The 16,887-nt window shown below is 40.1% G+C and overlaps 1 protein-coding gene across 1 annotated transcript in view; it reads right to left on the bottom strand.

Annotated features, from left to right (window-relative positions):
• PDSS2 (decaprenyl diphosphate synthase subunit 2) overlaps positions 1-7,757 on the bottom strand; it is a 275,381-nt gene extending 267,624 nt beyond the window's left edge. The window contains 1 exon segment of the mRNA XM_005898195.2: positions 7,197-7,757. Within this exon segment, the coding sequence (XP_005898257.2) occupies positions 7,197-7,477 (281 nt within the window). The 5' untranslated portion in view covers positions 7,478-7,757.
• Positions 7,758-16,887: the final 9,130 nt, after the last annotated feature.

The raw sequence follows: 16,887 nt of genomic DNA, 5'->3' as shown, positions 1-16,887 counted from the left end.
GGAGGAGAAGGGGGTGACAGAGGATGAGATGGTTGGATGGTATCACTGACTCAACATGAGTTTGAGCAAACTCCAGGAGATGATGAAGGACAGGGAAGCCTGGCATGCTGCAGTCCATAGGGTCGCAAAGACCTGGACATGACTGAGCGACTAAACTATTTCAAGTTTCTATTTCAACTATTTCAGCTGAGCTATTTCAAGTCCTAAAAGATGATGCTGTTAAAGTGCTGCATTCAATATGCCAGCAAATTTGGAAAACTCAGCAGTGGCCACAGCACTGGAAAAGGTCAGTTTTCATTCCAATCCCAAAGAAAGGTAATGCCAAACAATGTTCAAACTATCGCACAATTGCACTCATCTCACACGTTAGCTCAAAATTCTCCAAGTCAGGCTTCAACAGTACGTGAACCAAGAACTTCCAGATGTTCAAGCTGGATTTAGAAAATGCAGAGGAACCAGAGATCAAATTGCCAACATCCGTTGGATCATTGAAAAAGCAAGCAAGTTCCAGAAAAACATCTATTTCTGCTTTATTGACTACGCCAAACGCTTTGACTTGCACTTGCCTTTGGATCACAACAAACTGTGGAAAATTCTTCAAGAGATGGGAATTCCAGACCATCTGACCTGCCTCCTGAGAAATCTGTATGCAGGTCAAGAAGCAACAGTTAGAACTGGACATGGAACAACAGACTGGTTCCAAATTGGCAAAGGAGTACATCAAGGCTGTATACTGTCACCCTGCTTATTTAACTTACATGCAGAGTACATTATGCGAACTGCTGGGCTGGATGAAGCACAAGCTGGAATCAAGATTGCCGGGAGAAATATCAATAACCTCACATATGCAGATGACACCACCCTTACGGCAGAAAGTGAAGACGAACTAAAGAGCCTCTGGATGAAAGTGAAAGAGGAGAGTGAAAAAATTGGCTTAAAGCTCAACATTCAAAAAACTACTATCATGGCATCTGGTCCCATCACTTCATGGCAAATAGATGGGGAAACAGTGAAAACAGTGACAGACTTTACTTTTTTGGGCTCCAAAATCACTGCAGATGGTGACTGCAGCCACGGAATTAAAAGATGTTTGCTCCTTGGAAGAAAAGTTATGACCAACCTAGACAGCATATTAAAAAGCAGAGACATTATGTTGCCAACAAAGCTCCGTCTAATCAAAGCTATGGTTTTTCCAGTAGTCATGTATGGATATGAGAGTTGGACTATAAAGAAAGCTAAGTGCTGAAGAATTGATGCTTTTGAACTGTGGTGTTGGAGGAGACTCTTGAGAGTCCTGTGGACAGCAAGGAGGTCCAACGAGTCAATCCTAAAGGAAATCAGTCCTGAATATTCGTTGGAAGGACTGATGCTGAAGCTGAAACGCCAATAGTTTGGCCACCTGACACAATGATCTGACTCATCAGAAAAGACCCTGATGCTGGGAAAGACTGAAGGACGGAAGAGAAGGAAACAGAGGATGAGATGGTTGGATGGCATCACCAACTCAATGGACGTGAGTTTGAGCAAGCTCCTGGAGTTGGTGATGGACTGGGAAGCCTGGCGTGCTACAAAGAGGTCAAAAAGAGTTGGACACGACTTAGTGACTGAACTGAATGACTAAACAACAATGACAATCAGCAATGTATGAGAAATCTAGTTTCTCTGCATCTTCACCAAGATTTCATATTGTATTTTTTATTTTAGTCATTCTAATAGGTATGCAATGGTATCTCATCATGGTTTTAACACACATTTTTCTAATGGCTAATATTGTTCAACAACTTTTCATATACTCATTTTCTGTTTTTATAGGCTTTGTGCCCATTTTCTAACTGTTTTCTTACCACTGAGTTCAGAGTGATCTTTATATATTCTGGATGCAAGTCCTTCAGGTAAGTGATTTACAAATGTTTTCTCCCTGTGGCTAATCTTTTGAACCTATTAACAAGGTCTTTCAACAGAACAAAGTTTTCAATTTTGATGAAATCCAATCATTGATCTTTTTTTCTTTAATGAACTGCATTTTTTGTTTCACATTTAAAAACTGTTTACCGAGTCCACATTCCAAATATCCCCTCCTATGTTTTCTTAAGTTTTATTTGGTAGTTTTACATTTCACATTTAATTCCATTTAACCTAGATTCTTTTTTTTTTTAACATGGTGTGAAGTTTAGGTCAAGGTTTACTTTCTTGCCTATATAATGTCCAAATTGTTCCAGCACCATTTATTGAAAAGACTATTCTCCCTCCATCAAACTGCTTTTGCATCTTTGTCAAAAATCAACTTGGGTATATTTGTGTTGATCTATTTCTGAGTTTCCTATTCTATTTCAATGATCTATCTATTCCTCTGCCAATACCACAGTGTGTTAATCAATGAAGTTATATATATATCTTAGACTTAACATTAGGTAGAATGACTCCTTCCATTTTCTTTTTATTTTCTTCAATATTGCTTTAGCTATTATAGCTCTATTAATACTGTTCACTTTATCACACTGCTTATTGTTGCTTTTAAGGTCCTCCCTGAAGAATCCTATGGATTGTATAGTCTGTGGGGTTGCAGAGTCGGACACGAATGATCGACTTTCACTCACTCACTCACTATGCCTATAGAAGAAGTATGTCAGCCTGGAGAAGAAAGGAAAATGAAAAGAATCAAGAAGAAAAAAACTGTAATAAATTACCACCATCCTAAAAAGACTACACATGTAGTTTTCATCCATCTATTCTCATCACACCCCAATTTCTTCATGAAAGATTCTCTACTATTCTAGGCCACTTTATTTTTTATGTTTGTTATTGAGGGACAGTTAATGTACAATGGTATACATTTCAAGTGTACAACAAAGTGAATCATAATTTTTAAATTATTATAAAAATAATTCATAATTATTCATAATTATTATAAAAATACTAGGTATATTCCTAGTGCTATACAATATATTCTTGTAGCTCATTTAATTTATACCCAGTAGTTTATACCTCTTAATCCCCTACTCCTTTCTGGCCCCTCCCCACTTCCCTCTCCCTACCAGTAACCACTAGTTTGTTCTCTATATCTGTGAATCTGTTTTTGTTGTTGGTGTTGCTGTTGCTGTTATATTCACTAGATTATTTTTTTATTTGAAATATAATTAATATCATACAGTGTTTATCTTTCGCCAGGTCACTTTAGTATCTCTAAATGTAATAGCTAATGTATCTCTACTACTCACTAGTCACAAGTCATTTATCTCCTTCTGTTAGATATCTGTAAATATACTTGTGTCCAACACGATGCCTATTCTCAAAGGACATGGTCCATGTTATAGAGTTCTTTATACTCCTCCACAAGCTTTAATAAACATTGAACTGAGGATTATTTATCTAATTGGAACTTACAACACAGAGATACTAGAACATCTAGAAGAACAAGAGTAAAAAAATTAATTGCTATACTATTGTTAGCAATATGATCATTATCTCACCAAATCTTAAGATTTTAAATTTAATCTCACTTCTCAATTAAACTGTTACAAAAGTAAGTTCTAGGCTCTTTCCCTTCTTATTGATGAGATAGCTTAGGTAAAGAAAGAGAAGGTAGTGAATAATGAATTATGGTGATTTCCTTCTTTTCTCCTCTTGTTTGCCAAAAAATGTCACTGTACATCTAAATTTTAGGGCCATCAGATATGATTCATCCCTAATACACTGTGTTTATCTACCCAAAAAGTAAAATGACCCAAGGGATCAGAATATCAATATAAGTAAATAATGGAGTCTCAAAATGTAAAACGGAACTAAGTAAAAGAATTTACCAAACCCAATTTTTTATGGTCTTATCTATATTAACTATATGGGGTCTTTGTGTCCTTTGGCTAGCATACTGAGATACTCTCTGTCTTAATTATCAATGCTTTGCCAACAAGATTTCAACAAAGTAAGGTGCAGCATGTGAAACAATATAGCTACTTAATCCATGTTTTTAGCTATAATTTACAATAACCACAATCTGCCTACCCTATGGATCAAATGCTTGCTTCTTTGCTGAAATAGGTGTATACAGGATCACCTCCCCAAAAGGTTTTTGTTCACTGACTGCCTGTGAGTTTAGACTGTTTAAAGAATTTAAACATGTAACAAAACTATATACAGATTAACTCCTCCTTTTCTTACAAAATAAAGTAATCCACATATGTTACTATGGCTTTGCTGAAACTTTCTCCAATTCTTTCACTGTATTAGATCAGGGACAGGCAGGCAGGGGAGGCTACAATCAGGAAAGTTTCAGAGCCATTAGTCTTACAAGCTTTCATCTAGAGTGTCTCTGGTGGTCTCAGAAGGAGTCTTCTCTAAGACCCCAACTGATACTCTGACAAGTAGATGAACTGGAATTCTCAGAATATGCACATTTCTAAGGCTTTTTCTAGTTCTGCCCTTTTCATGTCAATGCTTTATTATAGACACTACAATATGCATATGCACAATGTAATATGTAGTCCAAGGGGATTAGATTCAGGAACTCCCATGGATATCAAAATCTGAGGATTCTCAAGTCCCTCACAGTATCTGTGTATAATCCAAGGTACATCTTCCCCTATACTTTAAATCATCTCTAGATTACTTACAATGCCAATTCTATGTAAATGGTTGTATATACAATATTAGTGCTATAAAAATAGTTCCTGGTGCACAGCAAACTCAAGTTTTGTTTCAGGGGGACTTTCTGAAACATCCCCACTGAATATTGAACCTACAATTGGTTCAGGGTGTGGTTGTGAACTCACAGATCTGGAGGGCTCACTGTACTACCACATCCTCCACTGCTAACACTACCATATTCCCATCACATACAGAGAAACCCACTATTTGATTGGCAAAAAATAAGACATTTCATGGTTCATGTATTGTGAGAACACAGAGTAACTTGAACTCAGACACTGCTGCTGCTGCTGCTGCTAAGTCGCTTCAGTCGTGTCCAACTCTGTGCGACCCCATAGACGGCAGCCCACTAGGCTCCCCCATCCCTGGGATTCTCCAGGCAAGAACACTGGAGTGGATTGCCATTTCCTTCTCCAATGCATGAAAGTGAAAAGTGAAAGAGAAGTCACTCAGTCGGGTCCGACCCTCAGCGACCCCATGGACTGCAGCCTTCCAGGCTCCTCCATCCATGGGATTTTCCAGGCAAGAGTACCGGAATGGGGTGCCATTGCCTTCTCTGTCAGACACTGCTAGTAAGAATGTAAACTGGTATAACGACTTTGGAAAACAATTTGTTATTATCTCCTAAAGCTGACCATGTGTACACCCGCCTTTATTCTCTCAAGACAAGTACACCAGAAGACATGTTCAGGATATTCACAGCAGTACTTTTCATAACACCACAAACTGCAAACAACACAAATGCTGATCAAAAGAAGACTATGGTATTTACACAGTAGAATCTCACACATCAGTGAAAAACTAACAAAGTATAGTTAACACAACAGGGATAAATCTTAGAAACAATGACAAATTTAAAAAGCAAGTCACAAAGGACTACATGCAATAAACTACAATATTTGTAAATTTTAAAAATGAGCATTATTAGACACATTACTATTTAAGAAAACACTCATGCAACTTTAAAAAGGAAAAATAAACGCAAAATTCAGTTCAGTGGGGATCAGGGAGATAAACCAGTGAATAGAGATAGCTTCAACAGGATTGATGAAAGTTATATTTCTTCAACTGGGTGGTAAGCTCATTCCTCTCACTATTAAGCTTTAAAAGATACATGCCGTGTGTTCTGAGTGTGTACCATCTAGAATCTCTGGAGAATTAACATTTCAGCTTCAAAACAAGTTTAACCTACTCATAAAATGACATTCCTGATAACTGGGAATGATGCCCAAGAAATAAAATCTCTCTACTACTGCTATTTGGTATTGCTATTTGGTAACTTTTATAGTAACAAAGAAATAGCAGATGTCTCATAAAAAATTAAAGCAAGAGAAAGGGAAGTAAGGGTAGCTATAAAAGAGCAATATGAGAGATCCTTGTAGTGATGGAAATGTATCAGTGTCAACATCCTGCTTGTGGGACAAAACTGCAAAGGATACATTGGACCTCTCTATAGTATTTCTTCCAACTGCATGTGAACCTCCAATTATTTCAAAAGTTTGTGCTTTTTCTTTAAGAAAAATGATAATTTTGTCCAAGATTTCTCCACAATGGTACTAATGACATTTTAGTGTACCTAATTCTTCACGGTAGGGAGTTGCCCTGGGCACTGCAGGGTGTTTAACAGCATCTCTGGCCTCTTACCTATTAAACACCAGCAGCACACCCCAGTTATAACATTTCCATACACTGCCAAATGTTCCCTAGGGGATAAGTAAGTTGCTTATTGTACTAGAGTTATGTAAAGAATATTCCTATGCTTAAGAAATACACAATGACGTACTTAGGGGTAAAGGAATGACATATGAAATGTACCACAAACGATTCAGGAAAAACATGTGTATGTATATATATTTTATTTACATATACATGAATAGTGTGTGTGTGTGTGTGTGTGTGTATAATAGGTGAATATAATTAAAGTATGTTATTAATTTTATTTCTGCAACTTTTCTATGTGTTTGCAATTGTTAATATAAAGGTGGGGTTTTTTAAAATGGAACCCAAAGCTGTGGTCCTTAAAGTCCTAAAAGCAGGTTTCACAGTAGCAGTCCAGCATAAAGTGATAAAAATCCCAAGGGAAAATGAATACTGACTGGATAAATTCCTACTTCAAGCCTGAGACAAAAGTTGCAAATGACTGCCGAACTTTTGGCCTATCTCCCCCCAACCCATTCTTTCTAGAGGTGACTTCCTGAATAATGCAGAACCGAAAATAAAACTATCCCACGTTTAAAAGACTATTTCTAGGAAGTGACTCAAACCCACATCCCTACTCGATGTTTCCACAAATCACCGAGGCAACTTCACCTTCAATAGCCATGAAGCAAAAATGCGAAAATCGCACGTGTTCTCATTCTTGCATCGCAAATATTAATAAAAGTATGTTAAGGTGAGTGGACTAAGACACAACACCGAATGTCTAGGATGGCTGAGGAAATTAAGGAGTAAAAAGAAATAAACAGGCAGTCTGAGAGAGGCAGGAAAAGTGTATCGGCCAGGAAAAAGGACTAGAGTGGGTGAGAGTGTGTCAGGGCGAAGGTGTAGCTCACCTGACTGTGGTAAGCAGAGGGTGCTGAGTCCCCACCAGCTTCCGCACCTGCATAGCGATGTTGCAGAGCTCGTCGCTCAGCAGGCAACGGAGGCTCATGAAGGACGTGGGGTAGCCCACGATCTTCTCCGCCTCTGACACCACTTGGTTCCACTGGGCCGGGGACCTGGAGGACTGACCACGACAGGAGATCACCGAAGAGATGGTGTCGAGGGGGCCACGCAGGGGACCCGAGGCCCCAAGATAACGGGGCAAGCGCAAAAGCAGCTGCCGAAGGCTCATAGTTTGAGTCTGAGGGTTTCAGGGACTTGAGGGTGTCCGGAGGTGGCGCGGGGAACAAGCCAGGGACAGATGAGGAACTTGCGGGAACTAGAAAAAAGCGGCGATTCTTGACCCTCAAGAGGGTGGGTTTTTGGAGTCGTGACCAGAAACGAACTTTAACTGCAGATCCCGCAGTCTGGGTTACACACATAACACCCTCAACCCAGCACTGCCCACATCCATCTATGGTAGAAACCACGGCCGCTGCCTAAATGGGGAACGCCATATTAGAGGAGTGAAATACGACTTGCCGTAAAGACGGAGGCGGGCTGTTCTGCAGCAAAGAATTTTCCCTACTTTGCGGCGCAGCCCGGACGCCCCGAGGGGCGGGGCTCTGGAGGTGATCCCGGGAAGGCGGGGTAGGGTGCAAACCTCAGCTCCTCCCACCTCTTCCTGGCCTGTCAGGGCAGAGGGTGACAGGGATGGGCGAGCGGTGTCCCAGCCCCTGGAGTTTGGGCAGAGTCCGATTCATCGTGGGATACCCAGGGCCCACCACGGAGTAGGCACGCATAAATATGTGTTCTGAACCAGGGTTGGTGTCTGCTAAGTGTCTTTTGCTGGCCCCCAGCCCTCCCTGGAGAAAGGGATGGAGCCGAAGCGCCAGTTCCTCTGGGAAGCTATCCTGAGACTCTGGCAGTGGTAGTGAACGGGCGTGAGGGCACTCTCTCGTATCATCTGTGCCCAACCTATGAAATGTGGCACGGCCTCGCAGAAAGGGTGTTTTTTGTTTTTAATTTCCCCAGGGTCTGTCCTGGGTCCTTGCTTCTGGCTCCTCGCTGAACCTTGGGTTCCCCTGTGTGCAGCTCAGGCAGAACCAGCTGTGCCTCCTGAAAGGGTGCAGACAGGCACTTCTAGAAGGATGTACTCCCTCACCATGGAGGATCTGATACAGAGCAGAGCCCTATGGGATTCCTGGGCACAAAGCCTTTGTGTCCCCTATTTTTTTTAAATTATAGGAAACAGCTTTCATTCATAGCAAACATTATTACAAAGCTCGTGGAGGTGATGGAATTCCAGCTGAGCTATTTCAAATCCTAAAAGATGATTCTATTGAAGTGCTGCACTCAATGTGTCAACAAATTTGGAAAACTCAGCGGTGACCACAGGACTGGAAAAAGTCAGATTTCATTTAAACCCCAAACAAAGGCAATGCCAAAGACTATTCAAACTACTGTACAATTGCTCTCATTCCACATGCTAGCAAGGTCTTGCTCAAAATCCTTCAAGCTAGTCTTCAGCAGTACATGAACTGAGAAATTCCAGATGTACAACCTGGATTTAGAAAAGGCAGAGGAACCAGAGATCAAATTGCCAATATCCACTGGATCATAGAAAAAGCAAAGGAATTCCAGAAAAACATCTGCTTCATTGACTACACTAAAGCCTTTGACTGTGTGGATCACAACAAACTGTGGAAAATTCTTAAAAGATAGGAATATCAGACCACCTTACTTGCCTCCTGAGAAGCCTGTATGCAGATCAAGAAGTTCCAGTTAGAACCAGATATGGCACAACGCACTAGTTCAAAATTGGGAAAGGATTATGTCGAAGCTATATATTGTCACTCTGCAAAATTAACTTATATGCAGAGTACATCATGTGAAATGCCAGGCTGGATAAAGCACAAACTGGAATGAAGATTGCCAGGAGACATATCAACCTCAGATATGCAGCTTATACCATTCTAATGGCAGAAAGTGAAAAGGAACTAAAGAACCTCTCGATGAGGGTTAAAGAGGAGAGTGAAAAATATGGCTTAAAACTCAACATTCAAAAAATTAAGGTCATGGCATCCAATCCCATCACTTCATGGCAAATAGACGGGGAAACAATAGAAATAGTGACAGATTTTATTTTCTTGGGCTCCAAAATCACTGCAGATGGTGATTGCAGTCATGAAATTAAAAGACCCTTGCTCCTTGGAAGAAAAGCTATGAAAACTAGAGAGCATATTAAAAAGCAGACATCACTTCACTGACAAAGGTCCATATAGTCAAAGCTATGTTTTTTTCCAGTAGTCATGTACGGATGGGAGAGTTGGATTATTAAGAAGGCTGAACGCTGAAGAATTGATGCTTTTGAATTGTGATGCGGGAGAAGACACTTAAGAGTCCCTTGGACAGGAGGGAGATCCAACCAGTGAATCTTAAAGGAAATCAACCCTGAATATTCATCAGAAGGACTGATACTGAAGCTGAAGCTCCAATCCTTTGGCCACCTGATGCAAAGAGCCGACTCATTCGAAAAGAAACTGATGCTGAGAAAGGTTGAGGGCAGGAGGAAAAGGGGCAACAGAGGATGAAATGGATGGATGGCATTCCTTGGTAGCTTAGTTGGTAAAGAATCTGCCTGCTGTGCAGGAGACCTAGGTTCAATCCCTGGGATGGGAAGATCCCCTGGAGAAGGAAATGGCAAACCACTCCAGTATTCTTGCCTGGAAAATCCCATGGATAGAGAAGCCTGGCCAGCTACAGTAGATGGGATTGCAAGAGTCAAACATGACTTAGTGACTCAACCACCACCACCACCAGGAGATAGTGAAGGGCAGGAAAGTCTGACGTGCTGCAGTTCATGGGGTCAAAAGGAGTCAGACACCACTCAACAACAACAACCAAGACCTTCCCTGAGCTCCAACGTGCAGATTTAAGTAGCTGTTAATTAGGGAAGGGAAGGGATACAAAACTAGGGAGAAACAGTCAAGAGCAAAGGCCCTGTTTCCCCATCAATGGATACACATAACAGTATCTTAGAGCTATTTTGCAGACACTGAAACCCCCTCCAGGTGGAAGAAGTTAAAGATTAACAATGGTATGCTGCCCCCAAGCATGTAGATGACCAGTTGTACCTGAAGATTGTTGATGCTGACTCCTACTCACCTCACCACCAACCCATCAGAAGAATGTCCACGAGCTGATCACACCCTCTTTGAACAATTACAATAAAACGTCCCACTATCTTCTCCAAGTTGGGACACATGGTTCTGAGGGCATTAGCCCACTGTCGCCCCCCTTTTGCCTGGCAAAGTAATGAAGCTATCCTTTTCTACTTCCCTCAGAACTCTGTCTCTGAGATTCAATTCAGCACCGATGTACAGAGAAGCTGAACTTTGCCCATCAGATCCATAATTATCATCTACTCTAGTGCTTTCATTTACAACTCATGTATTAGCTCATTTAATCCTCAGATCAACCCCATTAAGTAAATAATATTGGCATTCTCTGTGTTTCATATGAGGAAACTTAGGCACAGCCACGTAGTGTAAATTGCCTAAGGCCACACTAGGCAGGATACTATACCCAGGCAATCTGGTTTCTGAATCCATGCTCTTAGTCATAACGTTACTGTTTAAGTAACAGGTTACCAACCACTCTTCTCGCTCTGTCAGTGTGGCTCTATAATGCTGCCTATTCTTATATCAGGTATGCCTAGCATCCTACTCCCTTTCTCATCACCCAAAACAAGTATTAACAAACCCTTGTTAGTAATAAAGATGTATCACTGAATTTTACACCCTAAAAAATAGCTTGTAAAATGTTCTTTAACTTTCAAAATCTTTTAAAATTCATGATTGATATTTTTTAAATTAGCATCATGCATAATACTGGGTAAGACTTGGGCTACATTAAAAAAAATTCAGACTTAAAATCGGGCAAATTAAAGAGTTATTATTTGCTTTGTACAAAAGATGCTTTTCTCTTAAAAGATTTAGCCTCAGACTCCCTTTGAATGGCAAATTTCCCTTGTGATTTAAAATTTTTATTTCCAAAAATTCAGTTTAGGCATAACTTTTCAGGGGTACATTTTAGGTAAATGAATTATGCTCAGAAGTATTAAAAACAGTCTATGCCCAGTAAATAAATAAGGCAAGCCAAAGTTCAAAAACAATTCGTGTGAAAGAGATAATAGCCTCTTGGCAATAAAATTTAGGTCTGTTCTAGATGAAAATAAATGTGGAGAGTGAGCTACCTTACCATTCTCAAAAGTTCCAAAGTCTGAGCATCTGGGTTATCCAAGGTGAAAGAAGTCAGGAAAAAATGAAGGGAGATAAAGACTGAATGTGATATATTGTGCACCTGAGGCTGTTGCCTCAGGATCATGGTACTTTAAGACTAACTTTTCATGCAATTTCCTTAATACCAATTCACAGCATGTACTTTAATTTCTCCACAGAAGCCAAGTGCATTATTCTCTGGTCATACTCTATTAACCAAGTTTTTGATTATTCATGGGACTTTCAGTCCCATTTACTTTAAATAAATAGCACTTTTCTTTATTCTTACAGTTAAAAGGTTGCATTATACCTAATGATTATCAGTTTTTAGAAGATTAAAATGGTATTTGTTATTTAATCTTCCAGATAAATACATAACTCCTTAGAGTTTGAATAAAGAGATTTCTAAATTGCCACTGATTTTTGGAGGTGCAAAGACAGGGAGTCTCTGTGACTCTGCCCTTCCCCTGCCACAGATTACAGTCACTTTGAGGATGTCTGTGAATGTGTGCATAAAGGAAGAATACAGCAGGGTTCCTTACTTTGGCATTAATGACTTTTTGGACCAGATAAGGCTTTGTTAGGGGAGGCAGGGGGCTGGGAGGCGAAGGCTATCCTGTGCATACTAGATGTTTTGCAGCATTCTTTGCTTCTACTCACTAGATGTCAGGAGTGCCTCTCTCCAAATTTGTCTGAGGACCTGGCCAAATGTGACCTGGGGGGCAAAATTGCCCATGAGAATATAGAGAAATGGGAGCTGCTGAAAGAAAAAAATTTCTATCCATGACATTTACTCCTCCTACAAGGCGGCAAAAGAAGAGGTCCTGGGTGTAGGCAGCCCTGCAGGTGAAAGAATAGTCATGCCACACTCTGTGGAAAGCACCCATACCCAGGGATGGCTCCTCCTTGGCTTTGGGATTGTTCTGGAGACAGAAACCTGACAAAAAATGACCACAGTTCCTCCTTCATCTTTCTCGGGATCCTGAACCTGGTAAAGTGCCAGTGAACTTCACTTCCTGTCCTCTCTGCATTCTCCTGACCTTAGAAAGAAGTGAGGTCATATTTGTTGTCCTTTACTTTGTCTGGAAACCCAAACCAGCTTTTGGAAATACAAGGTCTTAACACAGATGGTGTGTGCTTTGGGCTTTGGCATTTCCATGATTAGGTGAGTGGAAATACATAGGGACAGTATAGCCACCCTCCCATTACCCTCATTACAATCACCTATTGTTTATGCTAACAGAGTTCTTCCAAAAGTAGATGAAAGCATGACATATATCTTAGGGCAGAATAAAAGGAGGCAAGTAATCAGATTAGCAAAAATCAAAAAGTTTGACCACCTACTGAGTTGGCAGGCTGGAGAACAGGGATGGCACATATTTCGAGTAAGAATGTAAAACGCTGTGTAAACAGCACCTGTGGAAGGGAAATGATAATCCCTAGCAAAATTACAACACAATTGCACTCATCTCACACGCTAGTAAATTAATGCTCAAAATTCTCCAAGCCAGGCTTCAGCAATATGTGAACGGTGAACTTCCTGATGTTCAAGCTGGTTTTAGAAAAGGCAGAGGAACCAGAGATCAAGTTACTAACATCCGCTGGATCATGGAAAAAGCAACAGAGCTCCAGAAAAACATCTATTTCTGCTTTATTGACTATGCCAAAGCCTTTGACTGTGTGGATCACAATAAACTGTGGAAAATTCTGAAAGAGATGGGAATCCCAGACCACCTGACCTGCCTCTTGAGAAACCTATATGCAGGTCAGGAAGCAACAATTAGAACTGGACATGGAACAACTGGTTCCAAATAGGAAAAGGAGTATGTCAAGGCTGTATATTGTCACTCTGCTTATTTAACCTATATGCAGAGTACATCATGAGAAACGCTGGGCTGGAAGAAACACAAGCTGGAATCAAGATTGCCGGGAGAAATATCAATAACCTCAGATATGCAGATGACACCACTCTTACGGCAGAAAGTGAAGAGGAACTCAAAAGCCTCTTGATGAAAGTGAAAGAGGAGAGTGAAAAAGTTGGCTTAAAGCTCAACATTCAGAAAACAAAGATCATGGCATCTGGTCCCATCACTTCATGGGAAATAGAGGGGGAAACAGTGGAAACAGTGTCAGACTTTATTTTCGGGGGGTCCAAAATCATTGCAGATGGTGATTGCAGCCATGAAATTAAAAGATGCTTACTCCTTGGAAGGAAAGTTATGACCAACCTAGATAGCATATTCAAAAGCAGAGACATTACTTTGCCAACAAAGGTCCATCTAGTCAAGGCTATGGTTTTTCCAGTAGTCATGTAGATGTGAGAGTTGGACTGTGAAGAAGGCAGAGCGCCAAAGAATTGATGCTTTTGAACTGTGGTGTTGGAGAGGACTCTTGAGAGTCCCTTGGACTGCAAGGAGATCCAATCAGTCCATTCTAAAGGAGATCAGTCCTGGGTGTTCTTTGGAAGGAATGATGCTAAAGCTGAAACTCCAGTACTTGGCCACCTCATGCAAAGAGTTGACTCATTGGAAAAGACTCTGATGCTGGGAGGGATTGGGGGCAGGAGGAGAAGGGGACAACAGAGGATGAGATGGCTGGATGGCATCACCATCGACTCGATGGACATGAGTCTGAGTGAACTCCGGGAGTTGGCGATGGACAGGAAGGCCCTGCGTGCTGCAATTCATGGGGTCGCAAAGAGTCAGACACGACTGAGAGACTGAACTGAACTGAACTGAAGCAAAATTATATATACATTTAAATGCATGCATACTAAGTCGCTTCAGTCGTGTCCAACCCTTTGTGACCCTACAGAGTATAGCTTGCCAGGCTCCTCTATCCGGGATTTCCTAGGCAAGAACACTAGAGTCAGTTGCCATGGAATCCTCCTCCAGGGGATCTTCCAGACCCAGGGACTGAACCTGTTTCTTAAGTCTCCTGCATTGGCAGGTGGGTTCTTTACCACTAGCGCCACGTGGGAAACCCATATATTTACATGAAAGTGAAAGTGAAGTCACTCAGTCGTGTCCGACTCTGCGACTCTGTGGACTGTAGCCCACCAGGCTCCTCCGTCCATGGGATTCTCCAGGCAAGAATACTGGAGTGGGTTGCCATTTCCTTCTCCAGGGGAATCTTCCCGACCCAGGGATCAAACCCAGGTCTCCTGCATTGCAGGCAGACGCTTTAACCTCTGAGCTACCAGGGAAGCCCATATATTTATATACTGTATATTCTGGAGACCACTCCACATCAGTGTAAAGAGATTATCTTTTTCAGAATTGCATAGTGTGTTTCATTGTATGGATCTACCCCAGTTTATTCAACTAGTCCCTTACTTATGGTTATTTGGTTTGTTTCCAATCTTTTTTGTTGTTGTTGTTATTGTTGTTTCCAATCTTTTGCTAACACAAATAATATTGCAGTGAATACATTTGTGCATAAGTCACTTTATATGAATAAAATTTAATTGGTGTGATTATGCCACCAGCTTAATATACAGTTAGGTGATTTACTTCAGTTGTTTTCAAGTTTTAGGAACCACATTTATATGTGACTTATGCACAAATGTATTCACTGCAATATTATTTGTGTTAGCAAAAGATTGGAAACAACAATAACAACAACAACAAAGACTGGAAACAAACCAAATAACCATAAGTAAGGGACTAGTTGAATAAACTGGGGTAGATCCATACAATGAAACACACTATGCAACTCTGAAAAAGATGATCTCTTTACACTGATGTGGAGTGGTCTCCAGAATACACATTGGCTTTAGATAACAATAAAAACACAACCAACGGGCAGAATAGTATAGTATACTTTTTTATAAGATAGGTGAACTATAAATATATATTGCATACATTTGGGATAGGGGAACACAGGTGGAGAAGACAGGCATGGAAGCAAACTACTCTGATGAATAGACCTTGACTGTATAGTTCTGACTTTAGAATCATATATATAGACTTTATTCTTATATTCAAAATAATTTTAAATGCAAAAGAAAAATGTGGTACCTAAAACTTGAAAACAACTGAAGTAAATCACCTAACTGTATATTAAGTTGGTGGCATAATCACACCAAGTAAATAATTTAATCACTTTAGAAAATAGTGTTTTCACTGTATATTCATGGAGGAATATGTTCTAGGGATAGATTTATCTATTTATCTAATTATATAAATTTATCTAATTATATAAATAATTTATAGAAGTTTTAAATTTTGTTCAGTGTCTTATTGCTAGTAGAAATATTACTTTCAAATTTTTCTTGTATATTATCAGTAAATACTAATGTTAGAGTTGTTAGGGATGATTTTCAAAGAATCCATGTAAGATTAAAAGTAAATTGAAAATTCTATGAACTTATGGTTTTTCCTTTTCTAAAATGTTTCTTAGAAACAGACTCACAGATATAGAGAACACACTTGTAGCTGTCAAGGTGGGGTGGGGAGGGAAGGATTAGGAGTTTGGGATTAGTAAATGCAAACTATTATGTATAGGATGGATAAACAACAGGTCCCACTGCACAGCACAGGGAACTATATTCAATATCCTGTAATAAACCACACTGGAAAAGAATGTGTGTGTGTGTGTGTGTATAACTGAATCACTTCACTGTACAGCAGAAATTAACACAATATTGTAAATCAACTATACTTCAATAAAATGAATTAAAAAAAAATAAGTTATGTACTTTTCAGGGGAAAAAAAAGTTTCTTATGTCCCCAAAAGAAAAGTTTTACATTTATTGAAGAAGAAAAACATTTACTTGCTTTATCCCCTGAAAAAGCCTAGAAGTAATGATAATTATGTACCAATGAGCACCTTTAGCTCATAATATGTACTTTCAATACATCATTTCCTATTAAAAGGAAGGGCAATCTTTGGAGGAATGACAGATATCAGGTCTGGGGCTAGAAATGTGCATAATCAGCTAGGACATCCTGTTGTACCAGAAGCTATTCAAGTGTAAAATCTAATGGGACAAGTCAAAGGGGGAAAGCTATCAACATAAAGGAGGCTCAGACAGTAAAAAATCTGCCTGCAGTGTGGGAGACCCAGGTTCAATCCCTGGGTCAGGAAGATCCCCTGAAGAAGGGAATAGCTACCCACTCCAGTATTCTTGCCTGGAGAATCCCATGGACAGAGGAGCCTGGCAGGCTACAGTCCATGGGGTCACATAGAGTCTGACATGACTAAGTGACTAACAGTTTCATTGGTTGAAAAAAGGACAATGTGAGTATCTAAAAAGAGTAAGACAACAACTGATTGAAATTCATTGATGACATATAAATCCTAGAGCTTATTATTAGATACAGCTAAGGTAGTACTCTGAATATTTGCAATATAATGAAAGAATTGAGCATTTATCCTG

The sequence above is a fragment of the Bos mutus genome, chromosome 9 (assembly GCF_027580195.1).
Source record: "Bos mutus isolate GX-2022 chromosome 9, NWIPB_WYAK_1.1, whole genome shotgun sequence".
Lineage (NCBI taxonomy): Eukaryota > Metazoa > Chordata > Mammalia > Artiodactyla > Bovidae > Bos > Bos mutus.
Note: the sequence above shows the minus strand (reverse complement) of the source record. Positions and strands in the feature narration are given on the sequence as shown.